The 27,964-nt window shown below is 41.1% G+C and overlaps 1 protein-coding gene and 2 pseudogenes across 6 annotated transcripts; 1 reads left to right on the forward strand and 2 right to left on the reverse strand.

Moving 5' to 3' along the window:
* Window positions 1-1,237: 1,237 nt before the first annotated feature.
* Window positions 1,238-27,013, reverse strand: LOC121164019 (cytochrome P450 2C14-like). 6 transcript variants are annotated; one of them, XM_040991864.1, is made up of 10 exons: window positions 26,846-27,013; window positions 25,218-25,380; window positions 24,794-24,943; window positions 22,753-22,913; window positions 17,620-17,796; window positions 15,826-15,845; window positions 10,029-10,150; window positions 6,040-6,227; window positions 4,382-4,523; window positions 1,238-1,713 (listed from the first exon to the last, which is right to left on the reverse strand). In XM_040991864.1, the coding sequence occupies exons 1-10, from the start codon at window positions 27,011-27,013 to the stop codon at window positions 1,532-1,534; spliced, it is 1,473 nt and encodes a 490-aa protein (XP_040847798.1). In that variant the 3' UTR covers window positions 1,238-1,531. The 6 variants fall into 6 exon arrangements, with proteins under 6 accessions (XP_040847798.1, XP_040847800.1, XP_040847796.1 ...); XM_040991866.1 differs by lacking the exons at window positions 15,826-15,845; window positions 17,620-17,796 and adding an exon at window positions 13,450-13,464 and having other exon boundaries at window positions 10,029-10,170; window positions 22,759-22,913; XM_040991862.1 differs by lacking the exon at window positions 15,826-15,845 and having other exon boundaries at window positions 10,029-10,170; window positions 22,759-22,913.
* Window positions 3,491-4,009, forward strand: LOC121164305 (annotated as a pseudogene).
* LOC121164397 lies at window positions 3,760-3,928 on the reverse strand (annotated as a pseudogene).
* Window positions 27,014-27,964: the final 951 nt, after the last annotated feature.

The raw sequence follows: 27,964 nt of genomic DNA on the forward strand, positions 1-27,964 counted from the left end.
GGTCTGCCGTCAGTCCCTGACCTTGCATGTATTGATGAGTGCGGTAAGCCTGGCACTGATCGGTATTCTCCCAGCCTCAGTCCTACAAGTGACACAGGTGTTCCTGTCAGGAGAGTTCCATGGTCTAGCCTGGATCAGCCCATCACTCCCCCAGCTTTCTGCATAAACCATCAGGTGCTACAGTCCCACAGAAGTCATCCCAATATTCACCTTCAATATCTGTCCTAAGAACTAGTTCTCTCACTAAGTGGTAGGTGCTATAGTCAAGTATAATGTGGCACATCTCCTGCTGTGACATTTCACTGGTGGGACTGCAACCTAGCCCTGTTAGGCATATCCCCAGCCCCTGATTCTTTGGTGAGCACCAGCAGGTTTCAGGTGATGCTGTTTAGTCCAGCCCACATTTTCCCACCAGGATGGGTCCCTTGGTGTGACCCAGACTTGACCTGCAGTTTACCCTCTCTAAACCACTCTGTCTCAGTCCCTGGCCTGCCTTTGAGTGCAGTGGCATGCTCCATGGAAGACCCAAGAGATCATTTCTTTCCTTTCAAACATGCCTTCAGCTGCTACTACTCCAATGTCCCCAAACTTGCTTCCTGGGGTTATCTTATGCCCGGACCACCACTGCCTGGAGATGTGGAGGCATGTCCCAGTTTGCCTTCCTCACCTTCCCCTAGTATGTTGAGACAAAAATCAAAAAGCAAAAATAAAGGAAGAGATAATAAGCAGTTAAGCTGCCATATTGGTATAGTTAACACAAATTTGGCATGTACAAGGCCCTGAATTACCACCAGCTCTTCTCTGCTTGTCTCCCAACAGTGTAACACTTACCTAGGCACAAAGCAACCTAGGCAATTGCCTAGAGATGGGGATTGAAACTTACTTGTTTTGTCAGGATTAATGATTTGTTGGAGAAGCAGAGTCACTGATGGATGAAGAAAGGCACAGGTACTTTAAGTTGCCCTTTTGTAATCCCTTCAATATTCCCCTATAGATTGAAGCCACACCTAACACTGTTTCTCTCTTTCACATGAAAATTATAGTACCTACAGATGACAACAGAGTTCCTTTTCCATTTCACTTTGGGAATGTCATTATAAAGACCAACATGTGCTGCTAGTAATTGATTTTCTTTCACTACAAATTCACATTATATACAAAGAAGGAAATTAGAAAAATAACTCAACATTTAATAATGCTTTTATTCTGGACACTTAGGAAAGAAAGAATTCTGAATTATCAAATACCAATCATCTTCCACTATTTGACAGTGATAACATATTAATAACTCAACATTAGGCAGGGATTGAAATACGTGGCAGTCAAATCAGAGATTACAAGGTACTGGTTATTGCAATCATACATTTATGAAGGACCCAGAAAACTTCCTAGTGGAGAGTAGATCTAGAGAAATAAAGAAATAGTGGAGTAGAGAACATGGAAGGAACCCATAATAGAAGGAGGTGTTGGGATTCTTGCATCAGGACAGCAGTAGACCACAGCACAGCAGCAGGTCTGTGACCTGCCCTCTTCAGACAGGAATGAAGCTGAGCTTGTAAAATCGGGGCACCCGGGCTATTCCACTAACAAGTGGAGTGGTGTCAGTGTGCTTTGGGTCAACTTGAGGCTTCAGGGTAAAGTTCTGTAAGATGGTGGTCAGGAACAGAAACAGCTCCATGCGGGCCAGGGCCTCTCCAACACACACTCGCTTTCCTGAAAATAACAAGCACAGAGGATTTCTCATCTAAACATTGAGTTCTGAAACACTCAAGAGAAGTGTTCAGGACCTAAGTGGTTTTGATTTAATTGATAGGTGAGTGGAAGACAAGCTAGTTGGGAGGGTGATGTGATATCCACAGGAAATAAGAATGAAAACTTGCTATACAAACAGCCTCATGTACATCTGTCATTTCTCACTCAATAAATATTTATTGACTAGCAGTTCCATGTCACACATTTAATTAATGATTACCAGAATATAACCATTCTCATTTACTTAAAGTTTTAAGAGACATATTTTGTGGATAGTGGGTTAAAGAAAATGGGATGAAGAAAGGACTTTCACTCATGAGCATAAAAAATTGATCAAATGGAATGTAAAGCTAAAACTATTAAAATTCAACAACTATTAAAGCCATCACAAACTTTCCTCCTCATACTTTTTAAATGAAGTATTGAAAACCACTCTAAAGTATAAGCAATGAAAATTTTGATCAAAATATACATTTTTAATTCTACCTTCCATTAATTAAATTAATTCACTGCTGGCCCAGTGAAACTCAGGCAGAGGGCCCAAATGCTGGCCTCGTGGCTAAATCCTAGCCTTTAATGCACTGGGAACCCATACACACACTGAGGCTCTTGTCCTGGATGCTCCATTTGCAATCTAGCTCCCTCCTTTGGGCCCGGGTATGAGAAGAAGATGGCACAAAGCCTTAACACTATGCAACCACTTGGAGGATACAGAAGAAGTTCCTGACTCCTGGTTTCAACTCCACTCAGCTCTTGTTGTTGCAGGCATTATACCATTCACTGAGTGAAACAATGGACAGATCTTTCTATCTCTCCTTCATCTGTAAATCTTACCTTCCAAAAATTCAATAATAAATTTTAACAATTCTGCAGAATATTTATCCAACTATTATCTTTCTACCAAGATAGTATATAACCATGCAGTTCCACAGACATGCTGTCCATTTAAAACCATAAATGAATATCATGTCCATATCTGATAATGAGGTCAAAAAGGTTGTATCGGACTCGCATGATCTATTCCCAATTATTTTTTTGATTAGGTTTAGCATCTCTCCTTTAGTGTAAGCATTCTCCATTCAGCTCTAGGATTATCTTACCCTCATCAACATTGCTAACCCTGCGTTTCCAGGCTGATCCATTGCTCTAAGAAGCTCTTCTCTCCTGCTTCCCTTTGGAACCTCTATCCCCTGTCTCATGTCAGTGAACTGAAACCACTTCCTCATCTGCAGCCTCAGCAGCCTGTGTTTCCTTTCTCAAAGCACTCATCCTGATAGGTTGCAATGCTCTGGCTACATATTTCTATCAGCATGTGAAGGCAAGGGTCTTAACAACACCCTTAACATCCCAAGGGTCTTATGCACCCTGGGATCCTAACCCTACAGTTCTAGGTCAATCCTATAGCAGGATGGGTTAAACCACTGCCTGCATCACCTGCTTCCCAGAACAATGCTGGTTCTATTCCCAAACACTCCACTTCTGCCCATTTCTTGCTAATGTTCCTGGGAAAGCAGCAGAAGATAGCCCAAGTCCGTGGGACACTGCATGCATGTATAAGACCCTGTTGGAGCTCCAGGCTCCAGGCTTTGTGCTGGCCAGACATGACTCTTGAAGCACTTAAGGAGAGAATCAATCAGTGGAGGATCTGTCTCTCTCCACAGCACCACATCTCTGCTGTTTCCCAGTCTATGTAGCTTTGTCTTTCATATAAATTAAAAATAAAGAAGTCGGACGAACGGGCCCCTCGCTTCGCGTGAGCCATGTCTGGTTCCTCCAGCGTCGCCGCTATGAAGAAAGTGGTTCAGCAGCTCCGGCTGGAGGCCGCCTCAACCGCGTGAAGGTGTCCCAGGCAGCTGCAGACTTAAAACAGTTTTGTCTGCAGAATGCTCAACATGATCCCCTGCTGACTGGAGTATCTTCAAGGACAAATCCCTTCAGACCCCAGAAAGTCTGCTCCTTTCTGTAGTCAAACAAATCTATCAGAGGGTTCCTGAACCACTTCTCATTAACCGGTGAATATTCATTCAAGAGAGCTAAATTTGAAGCATGTACAAAAAGCTTCCCATGACACATGTGCCATAATATACAAACTTCTACGTTTGTCAGTCCTTAACATCTACCTCTCTGTTTTCATGAATTTCTACACTTGATCTTAGCCAAAAGGCCGAGAAGCGATGTTTTCATGAATTTCTATTTCACAACGGTAATTATTTTATATACTCTAGCAGCAGCAAATAAAATACTTAATATAAAAAAATTAAAAAATAAAGAAGTCCCTTAGATTCATCAATTTGAGAACCTTCACCAGAGTACATCAAGTTTATCAACACATGTACCACTCTCATGACCAATGAGGAAAGTTTAAAAAAGCCTCATTCTAAGAGAAACTTCTGTGTACTAAAGTATATCTACACAAGAATTCAGTTAGCACATACCACAGGTTGCTCACTTTGGAAGAACTGGTCACATCCAAAATACCCTAAATATAGCATTACAATCATTAGACAGATAGACACAAGGAGTGGAAACTCTAATCACAAACAATACCTCTATTATTTCCAGAACACAAAACGTTTACATATTTCAAAATATGTCTATAACCTGTTTTCATTGGAAATATGTTGGTTACCTGTTGAGAAAGGTACAAAGTAATCACTTTTCCTAAAGTTGCCGCTCTTGTCCAAGAAGTGGCCAGGATCAAACTCCTTTGAGTTGGGGAATTCTTTCTCATCAAAAAGTACAGAAGTCAGTGATGGAAATACTGTTGTGCCCTGTATAAAACAGACAGGGAAACTGAATCCTGAAGAAGGCAAGTAATGGGAAGAAGGATGGAAATCACTTCATAAATCTCTTTTAGCTGTAGATGAGAAAATCCATGAACAAAGGAATACAGTATCATTTCAGCAGAACACACAATAGCCAGGTGAGTTGAAGCTCAGGAGAACAATGATTTCCCTCCGATAGCATCTGATGTACTGACCCTTGCGAACTCAGTGACCAGTCACTCCTCAGTCCACCCTGTATTCCAGCAAGCTTGCACTGGGGTGCCTGCCCTCACTTGCTATTCTGATAGGTTGTTCTATTGCACAGAAGGTGACTATAAATAAAAATATTGTCCTGTTTATCTTTATTTAAAAAAACACATGAAATTATTTTGAATATTTCCAAATGTTTCAAAAAACACAAGTATGTACCTTGATGAAATAAAAGTGAGAGCAAAAGCTTCATAAACACAACTACAAACATCCTGAAACCAATACAGCAGATTGAGTGCAGCTGCATAGGATTCAGTATAAGATAATATATAAGCATTTCCTGTATTTATTGATTATATATTGCATAAAGACAGTCCTGAATCAATGGCCATACTTGTAGATGCAGAGAATCCACTTCATTGAACTCTACATGCATTCATCATGAGAAAGAAATCTGACAAAGGGGGAAAATTCATTGCTATGACAAAAATGCATAAAATCTGTTCTTAAACGAAGATTTATATCTGTGAAAGTCAAATAAAATAAAACAATAGTGGTGAAAAATAAGTCATCTTCCAAACATTGGGACATAAGTACGGGTTGCAAAATAATCTCTGAGTTGGAAAATTCAACATATAATATGAATTTATTCCAAATTGATCTAAAACTATATTGCCACTCTGATAGAAGTCCTGAGTGTTGGAAGTTGATAAACTGACACATTTAACACTTATGTGGAATTGTAAGCACCTAAAAGTAGAGAAAACTAGAGAAAAATCCTAGATGTGTAATGGAAGCCTTTTCCTTTGAAGATTCATCTTAGTATATTCAAAACACATACTTAGAGAAACAGAGCAAGAATAGTAGAGAAGGGAGGGGGCAAAGGACAGAAAGACAGAGAGAAGCTTCAGCCACTGCTTCACTCTTCAAATGGCTACAGCAGCAAAAGCTGGTTTGGATGAAGCTGAAAGCTTCTCACTGTTCACCTGTGTGGGAGCTTGGACCTACAACTTGGGCAATCTTCTCTGTTATGCCAAGCGCATCAGCACGGAATTGGAGCTGAAGTGGAGCAGCCACGACATGTGCTGCACATGTGAGCTCCTGACTTACTGGCAGAGGAGTCACTTACTATGTCACAACTCGGGGCCTTATGCAGTTTTCATAGCTGCAAACCACAAAGGCACAAATCAATCTACTAAGACAACACACTTAAGAGGTTCACACAGTTCTCAAGCTGTGCTAATGGAAAATTGAAACCCTTCTCTGTGTTGGAGAACTTCACAGATTTGTGGTATAGTGGAAACAAACTCACCTTGGGGATGAGGTAGTTTCTGAATTTAACATCACAAGTTGTTGTATGGGGCGCACTATTAGGGACGAGGTCAATGTATCTCTGGATCTCATGCACAACAGCGTCCGTGTAGGGCATGTGGCTCCTGTCCTGCATGCAGGGGCTCCGGTGTCTGCCGATCACACGCTCAATCTCCTCCTGCACTTTAGCTGAGAAGACACAAGGGAGGAGTCAGGGACTAGGATCAGCACAGCCCACGTCTCACAGCAGGTGAGGGCTGAGTGAAGCAGGAGGCAGGTGTCCAACAGCCTTGAAGATCAGAGTGCACAGAAAGCATCACTGTAGCAGATACAGGAGCTTCATGGGAAATTCTTCCTCTGAGAAACTGGGCTTGGACTTTGACCGTGTTTTATGAAAATACATTTATATGCATAAACTTACTTTGATCAAGGTAATGCATATAACTTATTCACTTAATGGAATGGAACTCTAACTTAATTTTGAAATAAACAAAAAATCTTTTTTAAATATTATTTTTATTGTAATGTCAGATATACAGAGGATGAGAGACAGAGAGAAAAATCTTCCATCCAAAGATTCACTCCCCAAACAACCGCAACAGCCAGTGCTGCTCTGCAGCCAGAATCCCAGATCCTATTCCGGGTCTCCCTCTTGGGTTCAGGGTTCTGAGGCTTTGGGCCATCTTCCACTGGTCCCAGGCCACAAGTAGGAGCTGGATGGGACTTGGCTGGCGCAATTAGAACCAGCGCCCATCCTGTCGCGTTCAATGAGAGGATTTAGCCACTAGGCCATGTCGCTTGTCCCAACAAAAATTCTTTTTAAAAACAAAAATAATGACATTTGGGACATGCTAATCATTATGTTTTTGAAAAGGACGTAAATATTTTGTAGGACACTAATGAATAGTATTTGTAAATAGTTTTCTGTAATCAGATATACATATGGCTATAGATGTGTGTGTTTAGTGTTAGTTTCTTTCCAATTTTGACTCTTTCATTTGAATTTATCACACAGATGGCTGATTTATCACAGAGATGGCTGAACTACTGCAGAAGATTATTTCAAAACTTGTGCTCACATTTCTATTGATTTTGAGTATGATGTAATTTTTCGTATTATGGGATACATTGTGATCATTTCATGCATGTATTTCATAATTCAGGTTAGTTTACACTTCACTCACCAAGTATTTTTTTAAATTTCCAATTAACATTTTGTCATTACACATATTCATGGGATATCAGATTTCTATATAGAGGATGTCCTGATGAAGACATTGTTCTCTTTGGGCATGACTTTGGGTTAGCACCCATCAACCTCCCCTCTTCCATTTGTTTATAAGTACATAGCAAGTCCTCATGCACTGTACTCATCCATTCTGCCACACAACACCAGAACTTATTCCCACTGTCACATGGATTTGGTACCAGTTATACCATAATTTGATTAGGTCTTTTCATTTTGCTCTAAATATAGGATATTGGGGTTACCATTGCTGCTTACTGGGTAGAGGCCACCCCATGCGACATCAGAATCCTCTCTGGACACCAACTTGTGTTCAGGCTGGGCTGCTCCAACCTGTCTCCACTTCCCATCCCATATGAAACTCCTGCCTCATGGCTTCAGACTGGTCTGGCTCTGGATGCTATAGTGGAAGATATCTAACTACATTTCTCTCTCTCTCTCTCTCTCTCTCTCTCTCTCTCTCTCTCCATCTTATCTCTTTTTCCTGACTTTCTCATAAATACATAATTTAAGGGCCTGACAAGATTTCTCAATCACCTAATCATCCAGTTTCAAGTGTCAGCCTCCCATACTGGCGTAGTGTGTCATGGCAATTTCACTTCCCATCCAGTAGCCTGATTGTCGCAGTAGAGGATGGAACAATATCTCTGGACTCTGCACTTGCATTGGGGACCCAGAAGAATCTGGATCCTGGCTTCAAATCAGCTAGTCTCCAGGCATTGCACCAGTTTAAGGAGTAAACCAACACAAGGAAGATCTTTCTCTCTGTCTCTCCTTTTCTCTGTAAACTTGCCTTTGCAATAAAAAAATGCATTTAACACAAAATGACATATAAGGAGATCTTTTCAAGACAGAAAAGCATTCGATCAGATGTGGGTATGTGTGTTTAATGCTTAATGTATCCATAAAATGTCAAGGAACATCAAGGAGGACTAAAGATCTAAGGTATTATAAATAATGCAGAAAAATCACTACGGAATATAGCTATTTATTTCAGCGGCTGAGTTGATTTTCTGTGAATATACACCTTAATATTCAACACCGGGACCATATGATGATTATTGTAGAATTCTGAGAACAATATTACCATGTGTATATAGTGACTCTAATTGCTGATTTTATCTATTTTAAACTAATTTATATACTTGCCACCAGGAGACAATAGGACAGCTCTCTCCACCTCTCATCATGCAGAGTGTGCAGACACACATGCACACATGCTCTTCCCTCACTCCGTTTCTCCAGTGTTTATAGCGCAGTTTCTGCTACATCGTGTTCACCCCACACCTCACTGTGGCTTCAGCTCCTTGATTATGGACAAGACAGCTAAGATCTCTGTCACTCCTTTGTGTGTTCAGAATTAAACGGTTGATTTCAATTCCTAGTTTCAGATACTAATTTAGAAGTCTTGCAAATGCTCATATGTGTTTTAACTGCAAGTATTAATTATTCTCGTTACTGACAGAAACAACTAAATAACCATTTCTCTTAGACCTGGGTGTCTCTGTTTAAACCCCATTATCCACTGGCCCACTATGAAGTGGTGTTTCCAGCTCTGATAACCTACACACTTCCTGTTCCTCCTGGCTCCCAATCTCAGTCGAGGGCCCAACATACTTCTAGCAGGACCTCAGCTGCGTGTAAGGAGACATTCTAGGGTTTGTCTCTGAAAGGAACACAAATAATAAATTGTCATTGTTAGGGCTCTGAAAATAAGCAAGCAAGTCAAGGATTTTGATGCCTTTCTAATCCTAAGTACTTTTATATACACTGCTGATATACCCATTTATCTCTGAATGAAAATCTTTATGATTTGTCTTGAATCTTAGTCTTCTGAAATGCCAAGACTCTGTTTCTTTTTGGATATCTGCATTTATTTAATTTCATTTACACTGAGAACTTTCCTTGCAGATGGCAGCACCTGCAGGCCTTTCCACAGCTGCCGCCTTGCTCTGACAGCGCTTAGGCTGGAGCTTCAATCTCTCACAGCAATGCGGATCTCCTCATCTGCTCTATGCGGGTGAGATGAACCATCCAGGATTCACCAGGAAGGATTCTCATCTGTGATTGAGTTATCATAGTTTCCATGGGTTTCTGAACCTATATATATATATACATAATCTAATACACAGAAGTAGAAGCTACCAGAAAAAGGTAAATGCTTATTTAAAAAGAAAAACATGATTTGTAAAATGTAAACCTTTAGCAGAATTCGTTTCTGGATTTGAGTTGCTAGTTTGATAAAATCCTTAAACACACTACACAACTATATACAAATTAAGCATTAGCAAAACAAACAAACAAAAAAGAACCTTTCAGTGTTGGAAAATGATGTCCCCGCATAGGAACACTAAATTGTCAACTTAACGAAAGATCTCTGCAAGACTAACAACCATTTCAAGTGTTCTGCTCTCACTGAAAAGCCAGCAATCAGTCCAGGGCACTCCAGGAAACTTGTGCCTGTGGCAAACACCTTTGTGTCACCACATGCTTTATCCACAGCTGTGGTCACTGTCCTCAGCTTTATGACGTTGACCACTGCTCTCATGTCCTCGCTGTCTCAGTCACACTCCCTGTCGTGCACAGTGCTCTCATCATTATCCCTTCATTGGAGCTGCACAAACTGCAGCTGCCAGTACAGAATCTCGAGGAGGAAGCCTTGCTGAGAGAAACAAGGTGCAGGCAAAGGCCGAGCTTCCCAGGGTCTCTGCTGACCCTGCCATGCTCCATCCCGGTTCTCATACCTCTGACCTCAGGGTGCTTCAGCAGGAGCAGGAGCCCGTATCTCAGGGTAGTGCTGGTGGTCTCTGTTCCAGCAGCAAACAAATCTATCACCGTGATCACCAGATTATCAATAGTGAATTCACTCTGTGGATTGTGCTTTTCCTAGGAATTAATCGAAAACTTGATATTGTGCCAGCACATTTCATCACACTCAGCCCTAGGCAACTCAGATTTCTCTAAAGCGCACGATTAAGATGGAAAGGACAATATTACAACACTCTCTTCTGCTGGATCTAGACAACATCACGTTAAGTGAAATCAGACACAGAAAGGCAATCACTTTATGTTCTCACCCATAATTGAAAGCGCAAATCCAAACCAAAAAAAAAAAAAAAAAAAACAACTTGATATGAACAATGCAGGACAGCTGAAGAGAATTTGAGTCAGCATTGTGTCTTTGATATTAAAACAATTACCTGAGGTGCTGGCATCCCATATGGGCAAAACTTGGCATCTTGATAAAAATCAAATACAATCTGATTCACAAGCAGACCTGTGGTCTGCGAAAGTCTGTGGAGGGTGACCATACCTGCATAGGAGATGGTGGATGGCAGGTCTCTTCTCTCTGTAACTTTGTTTTTCATATATAAACAATCCAATCTTTATATTTAAAAAAGGAAAGGAATCTAGGTGTGATCCATATATCAGGACAAGTATGTCATGCTAATGTGGTTAATGTTACTAGGAAAAGCTGGATATGGGAAAAGATTGTGGCAAAAATATCACAAAATATAACATGTTACTAAGAGGGAAACTGCCTAGGGATTACAAAAATAATTGGAACTACCTCACAGCTTTTGTTTAACAGATTTGAAACTATTCTACTATTAATTTTTTTTTAAATACTGCAGTAAAACCATTTTCCTGCATGTGAGCTGGGTTTAGCGAAGTGTCAAGTCAAAACAGGCCATTGCATTCACTGACACCTGCAAGAGCCTGGACAAGTGCCAAGTGTAAGGGCTTTGCTGCAGCATCCATTGGCAAGTGCCAAAAGATGCTGCAGGTTATGTCAGACTGAACCCCTAAAACATCTGGAGAGTGCAAGATCCGGAACTGGGAGAGAGACATAAGAGAAATTGGACACTCTTCTGCTGGACAGAACTGTGCTGGTAGGAACAAGAACCTGGTCGACCAGGATAGACAAAGCAGCAACTCTGATTAGCATACTTGTGGACTGGAATATGTGGTGGGGTGGGGTGTGCTGAGCTAAACTTCATCACCCATAGGTGTTGAATATGCAAGAAATTGATTCAGATGTGGCACATACAGGACTATGCTGCTGTAAACATTGCCACACACAGGTACCGGGGCTGGTAATGGCCTTTGGTGGAGGAGTTGGTTGGGCTGCAGATTCTTGAATCCATTAGATTTGGTTTATTGGTGTCAGTTGGGAAATAAATAACTTGAGACACCCTCAATGCCAGATAAGTTACTGTGTTACAGGATGTTTTTAATTGAACTTTCATTTATGTGTTCAGAATGAAAAAAAATCTTAATTCAGAGAAATGAGCCCTTAGTTGAAAAATATAAGATATATTGAAAAGACTACAAGTTTCAGTCTGTGAAACCAATACAATAGAAGCTCTTCAATTTCCACACAAGCTACACATGTTCTAAATACACCTAAATTTACAAATTAATCTCCAGCAAGACAAAGTCACATAAGTTTATAAACCACAACAACAACTGAACTTATCCACATAAAACAGGCACAAACTGCTGTGGGACTCAGACATCAATTGCATACTGTGCATTGTGTCACACAAGCCAGACCCACACACCAGCACTGACTTTCCTTCTGAGAGGACAAATTTTTAGACCAAACAGAAAAGTACCAATCGTGTATTTCATAATTCTCTAACTTAGAAGTGGTGTTTCTCTAAACCAAGAAACAAGTAGAAGTTTTATACAGATGCACGCATGCCCAATGGATTCATTCTCCATGAGTATCACAGGACCAAAATATGAAGGTCCAAATTTCTCCTTTGTGAGTATATGTTGCCAGTGATGCCACTGCTGACAGGAGAGGGTATGGAGAGCCCGTGTCAGGAAGCTGACAGGCACTGCACACAGCAAAGCACTGAAATCCTGAGCAGAAGCCTCATGATTCCCCAGACTTGCCCTAAGTACTCCAATGTATCTAGAGAAATACCTTTTCATCCTCCACAGGTCTTATGCAGGCACTGACTGCCACGTGTTTGTGAGTCTCCTGCATCTCAACTACCTGTTTCTACAAGTGCCTGGGCCTTCTCATTCCCAATCCTCCTTAGGTCACAGACACCAGTCATACAAATGCAGTGGGTCCATATCAAGCAGTGTCCCCCACACAGGGATAACAGAGCTTTCAGAGCATGAGTGTAGGTAGTTTCTACAAATCCTCTCTCTGGAGGATGCAAAGAGAATGAAGAACAGACAGCCACTCTCAGCCCCACTGGGAGGATACATGATCTGGAATGTGTATCTAACCCTGCGTGTACAGCTGCACCTCCATAGTCCATCTTCTATCTTCACTACCTTGTAGCACTACAGGACAAAGCACATCCTCACCTCCTAGTGAGCACTCGAAACACAGGCAACAGCTGTGAAGAACATGAACTTCACATGGCGTCTCAGAATGGCTCCCAGACAGAGGGATGGGAGGCTAATTCATGGCCAATCTGACTAGAATGGTTCAGGAAGCTCTATCATCTAATGCACAAAAATTATTTCAAGGAGTCAAGGGAAAGCACAGTAGTGAATTGAAAATATGTGACTTATCTGAGATAAAATTCACAATGTTGTTATTAAAGTGCTTGCCATAGTAAATATGGCACATAAACAAGTTGAGAATTCCCACAGAGATGAAAGTGTTTGTAAGATCTAAATAGAAGTCATATATAGCTCAAGATGAGTGTGGTTGAAACTAAGAAGTTCAGGTGGGTCTCAGGACGGGGTGTCTCATGCCTGGATCCTGGACAGCCGCCATGTGCACATGATGAGCTGTTCCCCAGGCCAGTGCGCCATTTGGTGCCAGGCTCCGCCTGCTGGCCGCCCGGCCGGGGAGCTCCGGGGATTTGGTTCTTTGAGTCGCTGCTTAATTAGTTCCAGGTTGAACCCATTGTGCTTCTTGGACCTGAAACAGGCAGTAACTCTTCCTTTGTAAAAGGTGTAATCACTAATAATGCTGAGCACCAAATACCAGTCCCTGCAGAAGCTATGGCTTGGGGCTTGTCCTGCAAAAGTAGCTCCAACAGCTGGCTAAGGTGTCAACTGGTAATGGAACAGAGTAGATCAGGCACGACTGAGCAAACCTTAGCCCACAAGTAAAACTAGAAACCAGGAGGGAGCACAGGTCATGCCAAGCTAGGCTCTTGTACCTACTGGTCTGCGGGAGCCAGGGACGCTAAGCCACAGTGTCTAAGGCAGAGGTTGGGACAGGTGAGGGGCTGTGCCAAGCTGAGTCAGAGCATCCACTGGCAGGCAAGTGATCTATGGCTGGGAACAGACCCGGTTGGGGAGCAAAGGGGACAACCTTAGCTGGGCTGAGTTTCCTACCAAGAGGCCCGTGGCCTGGAAGGGGGCTGCGTTCTGATCTGGAAACAGTTGTAGTCTCCCTTGGCACAAGTGTGGACTGGGATTGGATGCACTGAACCGGGCCGCACCCCGACTCCCCCTGGTGTTCTGGAGGACCAGGGAAGATGTGGGATGGACTAGGCGAGGTCTCAAACCCCTACTGAGCCATGTGTGAGCCATATGTGGGTATGGACAAACCATGGCTGGGCTGGAACATCCAACAGCAAGGACCAGATTGGGTTGAAGGCCAGTCAGGAAAAGCCACTGTTCCTGCTAGGACAGGAGGTGGATTGCGTAGGGTTGGCTCATGGACCCACTGGTAAGCGTGAAACCTGGCATTTGGAGAGGTTCTGATAGAGGATCCTGGGCAACTCCTCTGTCAGGACACAGACCCGGCAGGTAAGCGCAAGAAACATGATAGGAAACAGCCCAGAAAAGGCCATGGAAAGCTACACACTGGCATACAATTGGCAGATGTGGGGACAAGACCAGGCTGAATGTGTCCATGTCATCCACTGGCAAATCCAGGCACCAGTGTGGGTCGACCCAGGTTCGGTCGCAACAAAGACTGGTGCACAATATGGAATGCCGAGGTGAGGTTGCCTGTACTGGAAGGGACCTCAGCGCCCAACCAGCCTGAGAACAAGAAAGGAAGTGGGCAGAGCCGGCAGGGGAATAAGGGAGGGTTCATTTGCTGGACAGCTACTTCCGTAGGAGAGCATAAGCTGGGATGGGGGCAGACCAGATTAGGCAGAGCTACCACACTTGTGCGCCTCATGTGGACTAGATCAGGGAAAAGCCGGGCTGGGCAGATTATTCCTACTGGTGCAAACAAAATTAAAGTGGGTGAGGGTTGTTTGGGCTTAGCCACAACATCAGCTGGAATCTGGGGGTGGGAGAGGCCTGGGAGGGAAATAGTGGGCTCATCCCTCTTGGGTTACCACTTCCACAGGAGGACATAAAACTAAGATAGTGGCTGGGGTGGAATGGGGTGTGGGACAGACTGGACTACGGCTACACTTACTGGCAAACCAGGGTAGGGGGCAGGCTTGGTGGGGGTTATTGTGAGTCGCTCCAACTAGGCTGCAGCTCCCACTGGTTTAGGGCCAAGTATGTGCTGGGCAGAACCAGGCTGGACTGCAACACCCATTGGTTCCAGTGGAAGTCGGGAGTGAAAACTGAACCAACCCAGCAATTGCAACCACCAGCTGATTGGGGTGATGGACGGTGCCAGGCCCAGTACTTGTTAGCACATACAAGAAGTTTCTTTGGAGATCTTCCTAATCTAAATGCTGGACTCAGAACCCTAATGAAGAAAAGAGAGAAGACAGAACAGATCAACCAACCATCTCAGCTATGAAGGACTATGTCAATCAGTGGATTTTTCAAAGACCTCATAGTGCTTGGAGTGGCAAGATTGACAGAAATTCATAACTGTTGCAATATCAAAACCACTGGAGCAAGATCCTCAGAGCATGCCCTACATCCGGGACCTGGGGAGGGTGGGAAATTCGGTGGACCTTCTTCCTTAATACCCCCCTTTAAACATGAAGGTAACAATACGGAAACGATACTAGTGGTATCCACTTTCCTGTAGCCCTTGAACCTTCTTACCCTAATTAACTCTGTAGAGAATGTCAAAATAAAAATGTATTTAAAAAAAAAAGAAAGAAAGAAACTAAGAAGTTCAGATTTACACTTGGACAGCAAGGCAGATGAAACACAACAAACCTCTAATACAAAAGGACTGAAATGTATTGACTGTACGTGGCTGACAATTCCCCAGAATCAAAAGTCCAGTTCTGGAAATAACAATCAATATCACAAATGATGACACCAATAAACCTAAGACCAACTCAAGTCACAATCAACTTGCCTGAAGGTAAACACGGTTTCAAAACCATCAGGAGAAAACTGAATTCCTACACACAGTTTAACTCAGGTAAGAATATTAGTGAAGATTTTCACAGAAGAGCAGTATATTCAAATCCTGAAAGAAAAGCTTAAAAAATACTATACCTGAAAAAGGAAGGGGAAACGTGAGTTTTGACGTGGTGGCAGAAGTGGCACCAGCCAGTTGCCATTGCCAATGACAGAGTGGCAGAATCCAAATCCCACCTTGCTCCTGCAGATTACCCTGTTAGTTCACACCATGAGCAGGAGGTGATAGTTCAATTAGTTGGGTCCTGGCCCCTTTGGGGACACTAAGACTCAATCTTTGATTTCTTTATTTGTCCTGGTCTCATTCTGATGGGAAATCAATCTCTCTCTATCTCTCTCTCTCTCTCTCTCTCTCTCTCTCTCTCTCTTCCCTGTCTCTCCTCTCTTTCTCTCTCCTCTCTCCCTTCCTAAAACCATTTTTCACTTTCCCTCTTCCCTTGACTTTCCCAGTCTGTTCAACTCTGACTTTCAAATAAATTTTACAAAAATGTAAACATTCAGACATGTTGGTAGCCTGGCCCACATAAATAAGAACACCAACGACACTTGTTGGCCAGGATGTGGGGAAAAGGGAACCCTACTCCACTGCTGGTGGGGCTGCAGGTTAGTACAGCCTTTATGGAAATCATTATGGAGAACACTTAAACAACTCAAAATCTGCATACCATATGACCCAGCAATAGCACTCCTTGGAATATATCCAAAGCACCTTTTTCACTACAAACCAACATGCACCCCATGTTCGTAGCAGCAGAATCCGTAATTGCCAGAACATGGAAGCAACCGAAATGCCCATCAGCAGAAGATTGGATAAGAAAACTTTGGTTCATCTACTCCATGGAATACTACTCAGCTATTAAAAAAAAAAAAAACAAAATGCAGTTCTTTGTGGCTAAATGGGCCCAACTGGAAACTATAATGCTAAGGGAAATGAGCGAATCCCAAAAGGTTAGATACCACATGTTTGCCTTAATTTAACCTGTATTTTTTTTTTATCATGTCATTGATACTGTCTCAACCCAGATGTTTTGAAGAATTGAACTTGCATTATTTTCAACATATTGTTTACTGAATACTATGTCAATCAATTCCATAACACTATATATTGTTGCTGATGTTTTGTTGGGGCTTTTAACTGACCGGGATTTTACTCTGTTAGCTTTGCCTTCAGACCAGGGAAGGCCTCCCCAAGAAGCTGTTAAAGTTATCAGGACAATAAGATGCTGGACTCAATGCTGGGTATGTGCTTGCAATGAAGGAATCTCAACTGAACTTGAACTGCGGGTATGCAGCAATGTGGAGGAATCCACCATGGGCGGGGGAGGGTTGTGGGAGGAGTGGGGGAAATCCAAGCACCTATAAAACTGTATCATATAATACAATGTTATTAACAATAAACAAATCAAATAAAATAAAATAAACTTGACTCCCAATACAGCTCTTAAAAATATTTTGAAATAGGATACTGGACTTCTACCATTGTCTACATCGATGATACTGTACTTAAAAGAACAAACTCACTGTTGCATAAAGACAATACTAATGTAATAATATGGGGAAATAATGGGGCAGGGAGGTTAATGGAACAGCAGGAAGGAGAAATCGCTGAGCCTATGGAAATGCATTATGAAATGTAAAACTGTTTTTTTTTTTACAAAATGACAACCCTAACAGTCACATTCTAATCAAAACAGAGAGAGAGAGAGAGAGAGAGAGAGAGAGAGAGAGAGAGAGACCTTCATTCACATTATCCTATATTCTGTAGGAAAGGAACATGAGCAAAATCAGTTTCTGTTGGATATTTTAATTTTTTAACTTATTTCTATATTAACAGGTATGTGCATTCCATATTATCTTAGAAACCACCTAGAAGTAGAGATTCTACATTCAGTTAAAACAATTTGTTTCAACTCCTCCATGATACTTAGTCAAGTGCCATAAACTCAGCTAGTACCTAAAATGATGGCCAGATACATCATATCAGATCATGCAGATGTTCTCAACAAGCACAGGAATTATTAACAAGCTAAAATTGCAGAAAAACAAATATTGTTTTACCTGTTCCATTTTGATCAGGAAACAATCAATGAAGTCCCGAGGGTTGTTAATGTCCAGAGATTCTTGATGTTGTTTTACTTTTTCCAACACATAATTTTTTATATAAATATTATTTCTAATTATTGTTTTGTGATCTCCAGGAAGATAATCAATAAGAATGGGGAACATATTGCAGAGCTTAGAAAGATAATTAAAAATGTAATTAGAGCACATTTTAAACAGTTAAACAACACATAAATCTATAAGTCATAACTTTTCTAGAAAAATGCATCTCTACATTGAGCTGCACCATTGGAGTGTTTCTGCAGATTAACCCTTGATGCTGTCAAGGAGACGTAAGGGAGAAAGACCTGATCCCGTGATCAAAGATGACAATAACCTCTTCACACACATACTAGTTTCATAATCTTTATGACAGTTCTCATTTAATATATCAATGCTTCCCTACAAATTCAAAATATAGAGTGTCATGAATGTGATCATTCACATTCTATAGACAAACAGAGAGAGAAGAATGGTTTAACAACCAAATAACCACATCAGGCTCTGCTATGTCCACATTGAGCCAGCAGCCTCAAGAATAAAATCACCATTGTGTGAATGGGAAAAATGTGAAGAGATCAAGGAATCCAGACCAAAATTTCAGGATGAAAATCTGGGACTAGAGTGCTAAAATTACTTCTTTAAGTCACAAAATTTGTCAATTCATCACAGGACAAAATCATGATATTTTGCACGAATCTTTCATCCCCAATCAATCATTTTCCAGTGAACCTTGCTTTGTTAACACACCCACACATTTGAAGCTTCCAGGTGGTATCTGTGTTCACTTTCAGCCTCCTTGACATGCCTACTTGGGGTCTTTCAGGCAAACAATACAAGGAAAATCTCTCTAAGTCAAGTAGTAAACACATATGTGAGAACCAAAAGCTTTCAACAGGGACCTAGGAGGTCCATGTAGGGTTGTGAACAAGCTAGAGGGCACAGAAAAATACCTCTGAGAAAACAAAATATCTGGTTTGATGGGAAAACCATCAATCAAGGATTTGAATTTCAGCATGATTTTAAAGGCACTTATTCTCTAAATACTCAACTCTATTTCCAGAAAGACTTCTATGGTACTACAATATGAACAGTCCTGTGATGTGCAGTCACTTCACCATTTGATATCAACAAGGAAGTCACAGTAGACAGAGTAAAAGTCACATTGCTCCTCAAACCTTTTGCTAACTCAATGTAAACTACACTGAGTCAGCTTTTTCAGAACTCTAGACCACAGCAAACGGTTCAGAGAAGCAACAGTAAGCTCAAGGAATGAAAAAGCAACTTAAATTAACTCTAGGAGCTGTGTCTTGTTATTTCCATTGTCTCGTCTTCCTCCTAAAAGGACAGTGGACTTTGCAAGGGCAGCCCTGATATCATGGTGGGACTATGCTCTACAGCTCCACACAAAGAGGTGTGTCTCTGTTCTAATTCTGGAAAAGAACCTTCAGAGCGTGACCCAAGACATTTGTCTCCATTTATGTTTAATTACGAATTCACTCAGATGCAAAGAAGCAGACATTCCTCCAAAAACTGTAAGAAAAACAAGCACCCTGCTGCCAACCCTTGCAAAAGATTGTACTTGAGTTACACAGCACAACACTGAGACCAAAACCTGAGGACCTGGGGAGAGAATAACGTGGACAATTGGGCATTCAAAAGGGCCTGAAAACTGGGAAACTGACCAAACTGCAAATATACCCTGGCCAGACAGAGGCCTAGGAAGGGAACTGAGAGATATATTGCACTAGGGGGAAATGAGGAAAGTAAGAATTGAATTTGGAATGCCATGATTAGAAGGAATCAGGAAAGTTGGGGGATCTGAGGATGGTCTGAACTTCTGGTTTAAGAGAACAATTTGAGAAATGACGTACATTCACCCTGGTTAAAGAGAACATTCTAATAAATGAGGAACATTCACCAACGCTGTGGTATTGAAAGACCACAAGATGAAGTGTTCCAGGGCCTTTGCTTTCATGATCTTACTCCTGTGTAGAAGAGGTGGATGCAGCCATGGCTGCTCCAACACACATGGTACATGGGCATGGGGTAGTACCAGGGAGCTGGTTCCAGAATGAGTCTCCTGCAAGCTGGTACCCACATAACAATGAAGACTGTTGTTGGTGCTATTAAAGAACATACAGAAGCATAACATCTGAGAGAGTACATACAAAAAAGTACAGAAAAAAAAGGAGATACAGAAGTTAAGGATGGGAGGCAGATGGAGGAGAGAAGCTTTGCATTTGTAGCCTCTAAAAATCATGACAACCTTGCTACAACGATTGTTCAGAAATGCCAGACAATTGGTGGCATAGTTTTGAGGGGAAAATGGCCTTTTCTAAGCAAGACACAGTCAGCTGCTGGATCACCAAGAGGACACAGTGGTGGATCTGATAATTTTGTGTCACAGAGGGAACACTGTATATGATTGAGGCAATTCTGACTCAGTAGAAATGTGGGAGGATCAGAAGGTTCTTGGTTGGAGCTTACAGCAGCAGCAGAGGAAATTATGGAGGAGGTGATGATGCACAGAAACTGTGGATATGATATTAGTACTAGTGATTAAAAGCAGCAGAGTGATTGAGGATGAGGATATGGAAACCAAAAATTGAACCTAGTAGAAATTATAATTCCAATGAAACAAATATTGAAGTACCAATGACAATATATTGCTGGTGCAATATAAGAGTTTTGAAGTTATAATGAATAGCACTTCTCAAAATTAGGATATTGGACAGGAGGCAGTTTTGGAGAAAGTTGTTTGGGTAGCTTCCATAGCAGTGTTTGTTTTGGAGCTTGTGGTGGAAGTAGTCGATTAGGTAACTGAAGGATTAAATCCCAACAGAAAAGCACTAAGGTTCTTAGCAGGAGAGAGAGAGAGCAAAGATACAGGTTCCTTTGAAACACTCATCTGCAGTGCACAGGCAACAATAAAGAATCTGCCAAAAACAAAAAGCTGCTTAGCATTAACAAGAATCCTTCTAGTTCATGATGCCATAGCCACAATTTCTCAAAACCATAGGTACTGCTAAATGAATATTGTGTCAATTAGATGTATGTCATCAAGGCCTTTAACTTTGTAATTTTGGTCTTTATTTTCCATTCATTACATCAACTATATAGCCTAAAAATTGCAACACAAATTTTTAGCTTAAAACAAGTAGAACTGGGGAGTAGACATTAGGTAACTCTTAAGATTTCATTTTGAGGTCCAATGCAATAGCCTAGCAATTATATCCTTGCGTTACATCCACTGGGATCCCATATGGGTACCAGTTCGTGTCCCAGTTGTCTATTTGTAGCCTTTGAAAACAATAGAGGATGGCCCAGGGCCTTGGGAACCCGCAATCACATGGAAGCCCAAGATGAATCTCCTGGCTCCAGAATGGCTCAGCTGCAGTCATTGAAGCCACCTAGGGCATGAACCAGCACATTGAAGATCTTTCTCTTTATATCATTTGTACACATATCTTTCCAAAAATGAGTAATGAATAAATAAATGATGAATGAATGAATGAATAAGTATTTCACTTTGGAAAAAATTCCTAATTGTAGTCTCTCTACTCATTCCTCACAAGTGCCGCCCCAGCTTCCTGGTAATACATCCACTGGGAGGCAGCAGGTGATGCCTCAACGCTTCATCCATGCCACCCATAGAAAAACTGAACAACATCCCAGATTCCTGACTTCAGTTGCCACACTTTTGCTGATGTGGGCAATTGAAGAGGGAATCGGAGGATAGACATTTTGTGTGTATCTGATTCTTTCTGAATCTCCTCCAGTCTCTACCAATCAAGTAAACTCAAAGAAAATAAATATTTTTAGCAATAAAAACATAGAAATGACTTGAGAATCTGGAACTTTCACCAGTGACTGACTCTGAGGTTCAGTTGATCAACATGTATAAGCAGAGGTCAGAGTAGTCCCAACACAGATCCAGGCCTTCTTTTCCCTTTCTCAATTTTCCCTAATTCCCATCACTTCTTTTGCTCTTCTTTTTGCAATTATGTCTCCCTATTATTTATCTCTCTCCTGCTTGTTGGGGTCCATGCAGTGGATGTGGAGGACACAAAGGTGTGAAGAGTATTGTTCCATTGCAGGCAGGGCCACAAGGAACTTTCCACTGCATGGCAGGGCCCAGTGGATGTCTCTACAATCAAATGGATGCAACTCCACCTTCCTTTGCATGGACACTGGGCCACCCTGCGGAAGAACTGTAATCCATTCAGGCATTGTTTGCTGCTGTGGAGTTGGCTTTTTACTTAATGTGAGCTTGGAGGTTAATGTCAATAATAACATCTTGCAAAAGTGGCTTTTATTATTCATACTGTTTTGGTTGTCCCCATTGACCTTATGCTAATCAAGGGACCTATATTTAGGCTTTCATTCTTTCCTCCATTTTTAGGTTCTCCTTTTCTTTGTGATACAAGATTAAGTTGTAGAACAAGAATTGTAGTAGGAATTTCTATTGCTTTTAGGTATAACAAATGCAGAATTATCCTTAGAAACACCCACTTGACCATGATGTAAAAAGTCTGAGCCGGAGTTTGAATGTTTCTGTATAAATAAAGCAGACAGCTTTCCTGCATTATCCATTATGATCATGAAATCGTAGTGGTCTATTTCTTTCCTCTTTACACCTCATCCATGCATCCTTTATGAGTTCCAAACTCAGCTGGAGCTGGACTCCAGCACCTGCTTGCTCTCTTTCTCATTTGTGTATATGAATCCAACTTTTTGTTTCTCATTTTTCACTTCATGCAAAGTTTCGTCTCTGTCAAAACCAGTTACTAAGAAGTTAATGGAACAGAGAAAGCAAATAACACACAACACATCAAATACACATTCTCAATGATCTAGAAAAAGTCACTGTAATCAGCTAATCCTACAAGAAAAATAATGATAAACATGCTACTGGATAAAAAGATAAATCAAAATCCACACACAGAATTTAACTTCCTCACAAACTTTGATAGAATACATTGCGAAGTGAGTATTGAAAAGTGGAGAAGCTGCGCTGCAAGGCACAATTCTGAGCTTGTCAGTGAAGACAAGAAAAGTTTCATTAGAAAGAAAGGAACATCATCTCACCTGTACGCTCAAGAAATTATTATTCCTGAAGTTTTCATTGAATTTTCCCATCAAGTTAAGAAATTCCTCTTCTGTATAATCAAAACGGCTCTGGAATATCACAGAGCAGATCACATTGCACGGAGCAGCAGCCAGGATAAAGGTAGGGTCACAGGGTGAGGCTGAGGGAAAAAAATTTTTAAGCACTATTAGAAAAAGCCATACAAACCTCCTACACTTTGAACTATGAGACACAGGTGATTTTAGAATCTACAACAGTAACTATTTACAAATTACCTAACCAGTATCATCTTTAAAGTGCTGAGAACAACACTACTCCCCTTCCCAGAAAGGGCTATTGACCTCATCCCTTATTGAATAACAGTCTTCCAGCTTCAGGAACAACCAACCCCAGGAGGAAACACCACAGCCTCTGTGTGCACGATTCTGATCCCAAGTCAAGGATATTTAGAAGTCAATGGGAAAACTTAACCAGCCGCACCTAAGACACCTAATAACACAAGTTCTCAGTGTACAGTCATATCTACGCAGAGTGAACAGTCAGTTAAGGAAGACCTGCTGAGGGGTTTTTAAGCACATTCAAAGATTGAAGAAAATGGGAGTAGAAGCTGCAGAGAGAAGAACACTGACAGAAAGGGTTGACCAAATTCACGGCTGTGAAGGAACATTTAAGGACAGAGAGTATCACGGAGCCGAGGAAACAAACCCAAACCAAAATTGTAAGAGAATTGTTTACCTAAAATTAAAATGAACGTATTCAACTTCCGTTCAAACTAACATGGTAAACACCACATGGAAATCGAGGAATGACGTTTTATGAGCCTTTGAGGTGGGAAGAAATGTATATCCTCCCTGGGAGATAATGCCCAGCACCACTAATCAGGTTACACACCATTTCTGTGCACTAAGCCTGTGCTCCTGTGGAATTCTACATGACTGTGCTACACAGCTTTCAACAGGATACCATGTGGTGTCACCATGAATTTCAATAAAGGCCATCACTTATATCAATTCTATTATTTCATATATAGAAAAAGATAAATACAGGAAAGTTTTCTATTTGGTTTTGTGCTTTGTATTTTGGTGAGCAACATTAGAATAAAATTCTTGTTGTAACCAACACAGCAAAAAAAATTTAAATGTAAAAAAAAATGGGAATTAACATCATAAATATAATTAATGGTGAATTCAGTCAAGAGAATATAAGGAAATGACATGGAATTAAATGACATATGGATAAGGAATTAAATAACAGATGGATTTTGTATGCATTAAAATATGTCTGGGCAGTTAAAATCATAGCTCTGCAGCCATGAACACTGAAAAATCTCTAGACATGTTCAGATGTTCATTCCACAAATGCAGACCAACTAGTGACAGTCTCTGATACCTTGTCATGCTCCATAATAGTGATCAAATCATTCCCAGCAGGCACTCTGGTGAAATGGTCTAGCTATTATTTTACAATTAAGTTACAGGAATAAAAATATCATTTTCTCTTTGAAAAAGTGAGGTTGTGAAAACAAAGCAAGAACAGAAAAGTTCTGATGAGGCTTTTCTTCCAAGTACTGTATCATGATCAGTACGTGAAGCACAACAACTAAATATGCACAAAAGCTCCCTGGACTCTGCTTCAAACAGTCCCTGCTCCTCCAGGGAGATGAAAGCAGGACAAAGAATGCAGTTGCTCACTATCCTTGCAATGAGTCACCCAAGGCTATCACTGGACAGGGGAGACTTTTCTTAAGGACATTTAAAGGGTCAGCCACCAGATCCTAGGATGACATCAAGTGGCAGTCCCCATCCCCAGGTACTGATGTGGTTAGACTCCTGGGAGCAGCCCCCTTCCCTACTCTCTCCTCTACTCCCAGTTACAAGGAGAAAAAAATCAAAAGCTATTGTCTCACTACTTTACCCTATTCCTCGCCCTGCCACACCAATCAATGGTCCTTATGCACATATATCCTTCAACTATGTAATCTTCATCAAAAGATAAAGTGAATGTGACTCTAAAAGGGGAAAAAAAGATAAATAAACTCACCATTGGTTTTCCTCAGCTCCTCCACAAGGCAGCGGGCCTCCTCCTGAACTCGCTCCTCTATGCTCCTCTTCCCCATCCCAAAATTCCGCAGGGTCACAAGCGAGAAGCGCCGGGTGTGCTTCCATGTATTCCCATTGCTGAAAATGATTCCTGAGAGAAGGAGAAGTGGAAAGTCAAGGAGCATTTCAGGAGAAGAAGAGGAAGTTGGCACTTGAAAACTCTGCAGTTAGAGCACCCAGCTTCTGCACTCACCTTACCAACACCCATTGTCAACACCAACACAGACACACACACATACATGTAAATAAACATGAAAACACACATGATCATATGTGTGAACATAAACACCTGTGAACATACAAACATAAATTTATGTGTGGACACATGAAAACACACATGTGAAGACTCACATGAGAACACTGACCTAATCCTTTATTAACTTTGTCATTCACTGGCAAAATATTTCTTCCAGAAAACTCCTCTCCCAGGTCAATTAGTGCTTCCTTCACTGCTTCATAACCGTGCAACACCACAGTGGGCTTCATGCCCAAATACACAGTGAACACAGGACCATAGACTTCTGACAACTGAGAGAGGAAAGAAAAAGAAATCTCATTTGGTTTACATTATGTCAGTTACTCAGGTTGTATGAACTCTTGGATAACTTTGTTCTGTCAGATATAATTTCCACATGCTGGAAGGTATACACAAACATGATGATGATTGCAATAGCTCCACACATGGTGGCTCCCAACAGCTACACCATTGCAGGGAAAATTAGTTCAGATCTTCCTGGCTTCTCAACAAGGTTTGGTTAAAGTACCATCAGAGCCTATGAAACGTTGTTATAAAATTAAATGCAATACAAAAATACAAAAATATGTATGTATATATATATAGTAGCCTGATTAAGAATTGCAGGTGTCATGATGCGGTCATCTTGCAATCATGAAACAACAGGAGAAGGAAAGCTAACACAGAATGGAAATGTAGAAAGAGTATTACAACCCCGATGGCATAATTGAGAGGTAGGGCTACAGCAGAAATCAGCTCTACCTCTGGAACACAATGCTGAAAACAAAATCTTAATAAACTATTGACTTAAACTTAAAAAAAAAACGACAAAAATCTGAAGCTTTAGAGATTTGTAATTGTGCCCCCTTGACCAATAAATAGATGACCCATATTTAAATTGTGCTTCGGTGACATCTATGCCTGAGAATTTATCAGGACTCATGAGTCAGATCAGACCCCCGACCTCGCTGCACTGTGACAATAATTGGATCACCTACAAAGGTCCTCACATGGGAAGCAGACTCAGTAGTAAGGAATACTAGATTTATACTCACCCAGGAACCTTGAAAGGACAGACAAGTAAAGCTCTATGACTAACTAGCACTTAGAGAGTGAGCACCACTGAGACACAGCAAGAACACGCAGAACTGATGTAAAGATAATTTGTATCCTATTGTGCATTCTCTGAAACAGACAGTAGCTTTGCACATGTCCAAATGCATTCCACTCCCACGAAAAAGGTCCTAGCTACTTTTCTCTTTTACTCATTTGTACCATAGAGTATTGTATTCACAGAAACCATAGTTTTCCAGGACATTAGTGAAAATTTGCATCCCTAATGGTTAAATGACTTAGTAAAGATTTTTTCTTTAATATCAGTAATAATTTGTTTTCTTGAAGTTTAAATCCTTTGGTTAGCACAGCAAAATACATGAATAAACACTGATGATTTTTCACTAAAATTAGTATGCACAAAACACTCTGTTGCCATGGGCTTTGAAGAAACAAATGCAATAGTGAAAAGAGTGTGAAACAAATGGCTTTGACTTCAGCCTACTGCTTTAAAGCTTCTGTACTGACCAAATCCATTGCTTTCGTCCAACTAATTCTGATAACATCACATTGAATATTTGGATTCCAATGGATTATTTCCTTGAAATAAAATACTTTGGTAATTAGCCTCTATCCATGAAATATTTTTAAAACTTAAAATAGATTATACTTTACAAGCAGTGGGACATCATAATGCATACTTACTTTGGCTAGTGATTTGCTAATGTCCTTAAAATCTAACTGTAGGATGTTGCCAAGAACTGGAAGAGGAGTGGGACCAGGCGGTAGGTTCCCTCTCCCATGGCTCTGTTTCCAGAGTGAAAAGAGAAGCAAGCAGGAGAGACAAAGCACCAGCACCACCGTGGGATCCATGGAGCCTCCTCTTCCTAAGACAAGTGGGAGCAGGCAACCACAAGTTTTTATACTGAATCCTGGCTCATCACATGTACCTTGACCTATGTACCTACCTGTGGATTAGATGCACTTCAATTCTCATTCTTCAATGAACTTTGGCTCATTGATAAAATGAAAACAAGATGTAATTTTTAGTGTTTTGTTTCTCAATGCTCACTTAGTCCTTTCCGATTCAAAGGTTCTAATCAAATCAATGTGTTTGTGAAGGGGGTAGGCGGGCAGCACAGGCACTCTTTTCTGGCTTTTATAACCAGCCCCAGTGCTTCCACGCACAGTGAGCATTAAGAACCCACTAAGATAATAAGACACTGGACTTTATGCTTGGTAAATATTTCCAATGAAAGAACCACAACTGAATTTGAACTGTGGTAATGCAACAAGGTGGAGAAACCCACCATTGGGAGAGGGTTCGGGGAGGGGTGGGGGAAATCCCAGTGCCCATAACACTGTGTCACATAATGCAGTATAATTAATAAATTTTTTTAAAAAGAACAGATATAATAAAATAGTGCATGGAAAAATGTTCAATATTTTGACTTACACATTGATGACAATTGGGAATTCATAACACTAAGGGCAGTCCAAGTGTTCCATACATTGTATATAGTTTGTCCCTATACAGCTTTATGAATTACAAGAATATTGTTTTTGAAACTGAGCACCACTACAAATATTTTCATGTGCTACACTAACAGAATAATAAAGATGATAGGTAAAATAATTCACTTTCACAACTAGGACGTTGGAATATCTTTTCAATTAAATATTCACACCTTCCACCATGAAACACCTTGAATGCAGATAGGACCCTTAATTTCAGGGAAGGAAGAGGATCCTACAAACAAGACACTGCATGGCTCCCCAGCTCCCATATGTATAGCAGGATTTAGAACGAGATCATTTGATTCC

The sequence above is a fragment of the Ochotona curzoniae genome, unplaced genomic scaffold, assembly GCF_017591425.1.
Source record: "Ochotona curzoniae isolate NIBS_2020 unplaced genomic scaffold, NIBS_Ocur_1.0 contig_66, whole genome shotgun sequence".
NCBI classification, from domain to species: domain Eukaryota; kingdom Metazoa; phylum Chordata; class Mammalia; order Lagomorpha; family Ochotonidae; genus Ochotona; species Ochotona curzoniae.

Coding starts and splice junctions, on each gene's coding strand:
- LOC121164019 (XM_040991860.1), bottom strand. CDS start 27,013: ATGGATCCCACGGTGGTGCTGGTGCTTTGTCTCTCCTGCTTGCTTCTC. Junction 22,914..24,793: donor GGAGCTGAGGAAAACCAATG/GTGAGTTTATTT, acceptor TTTTTCCCTCAG/CCTCACCCTGTGACCCTACC. Junction 1,714..4,381: donor CTTTGTACCTTTCTCAACAG/GTAACCAACATA, acceptor TGTTATTTTCAG/GAAAGCGAGTGTGTGTTGGA.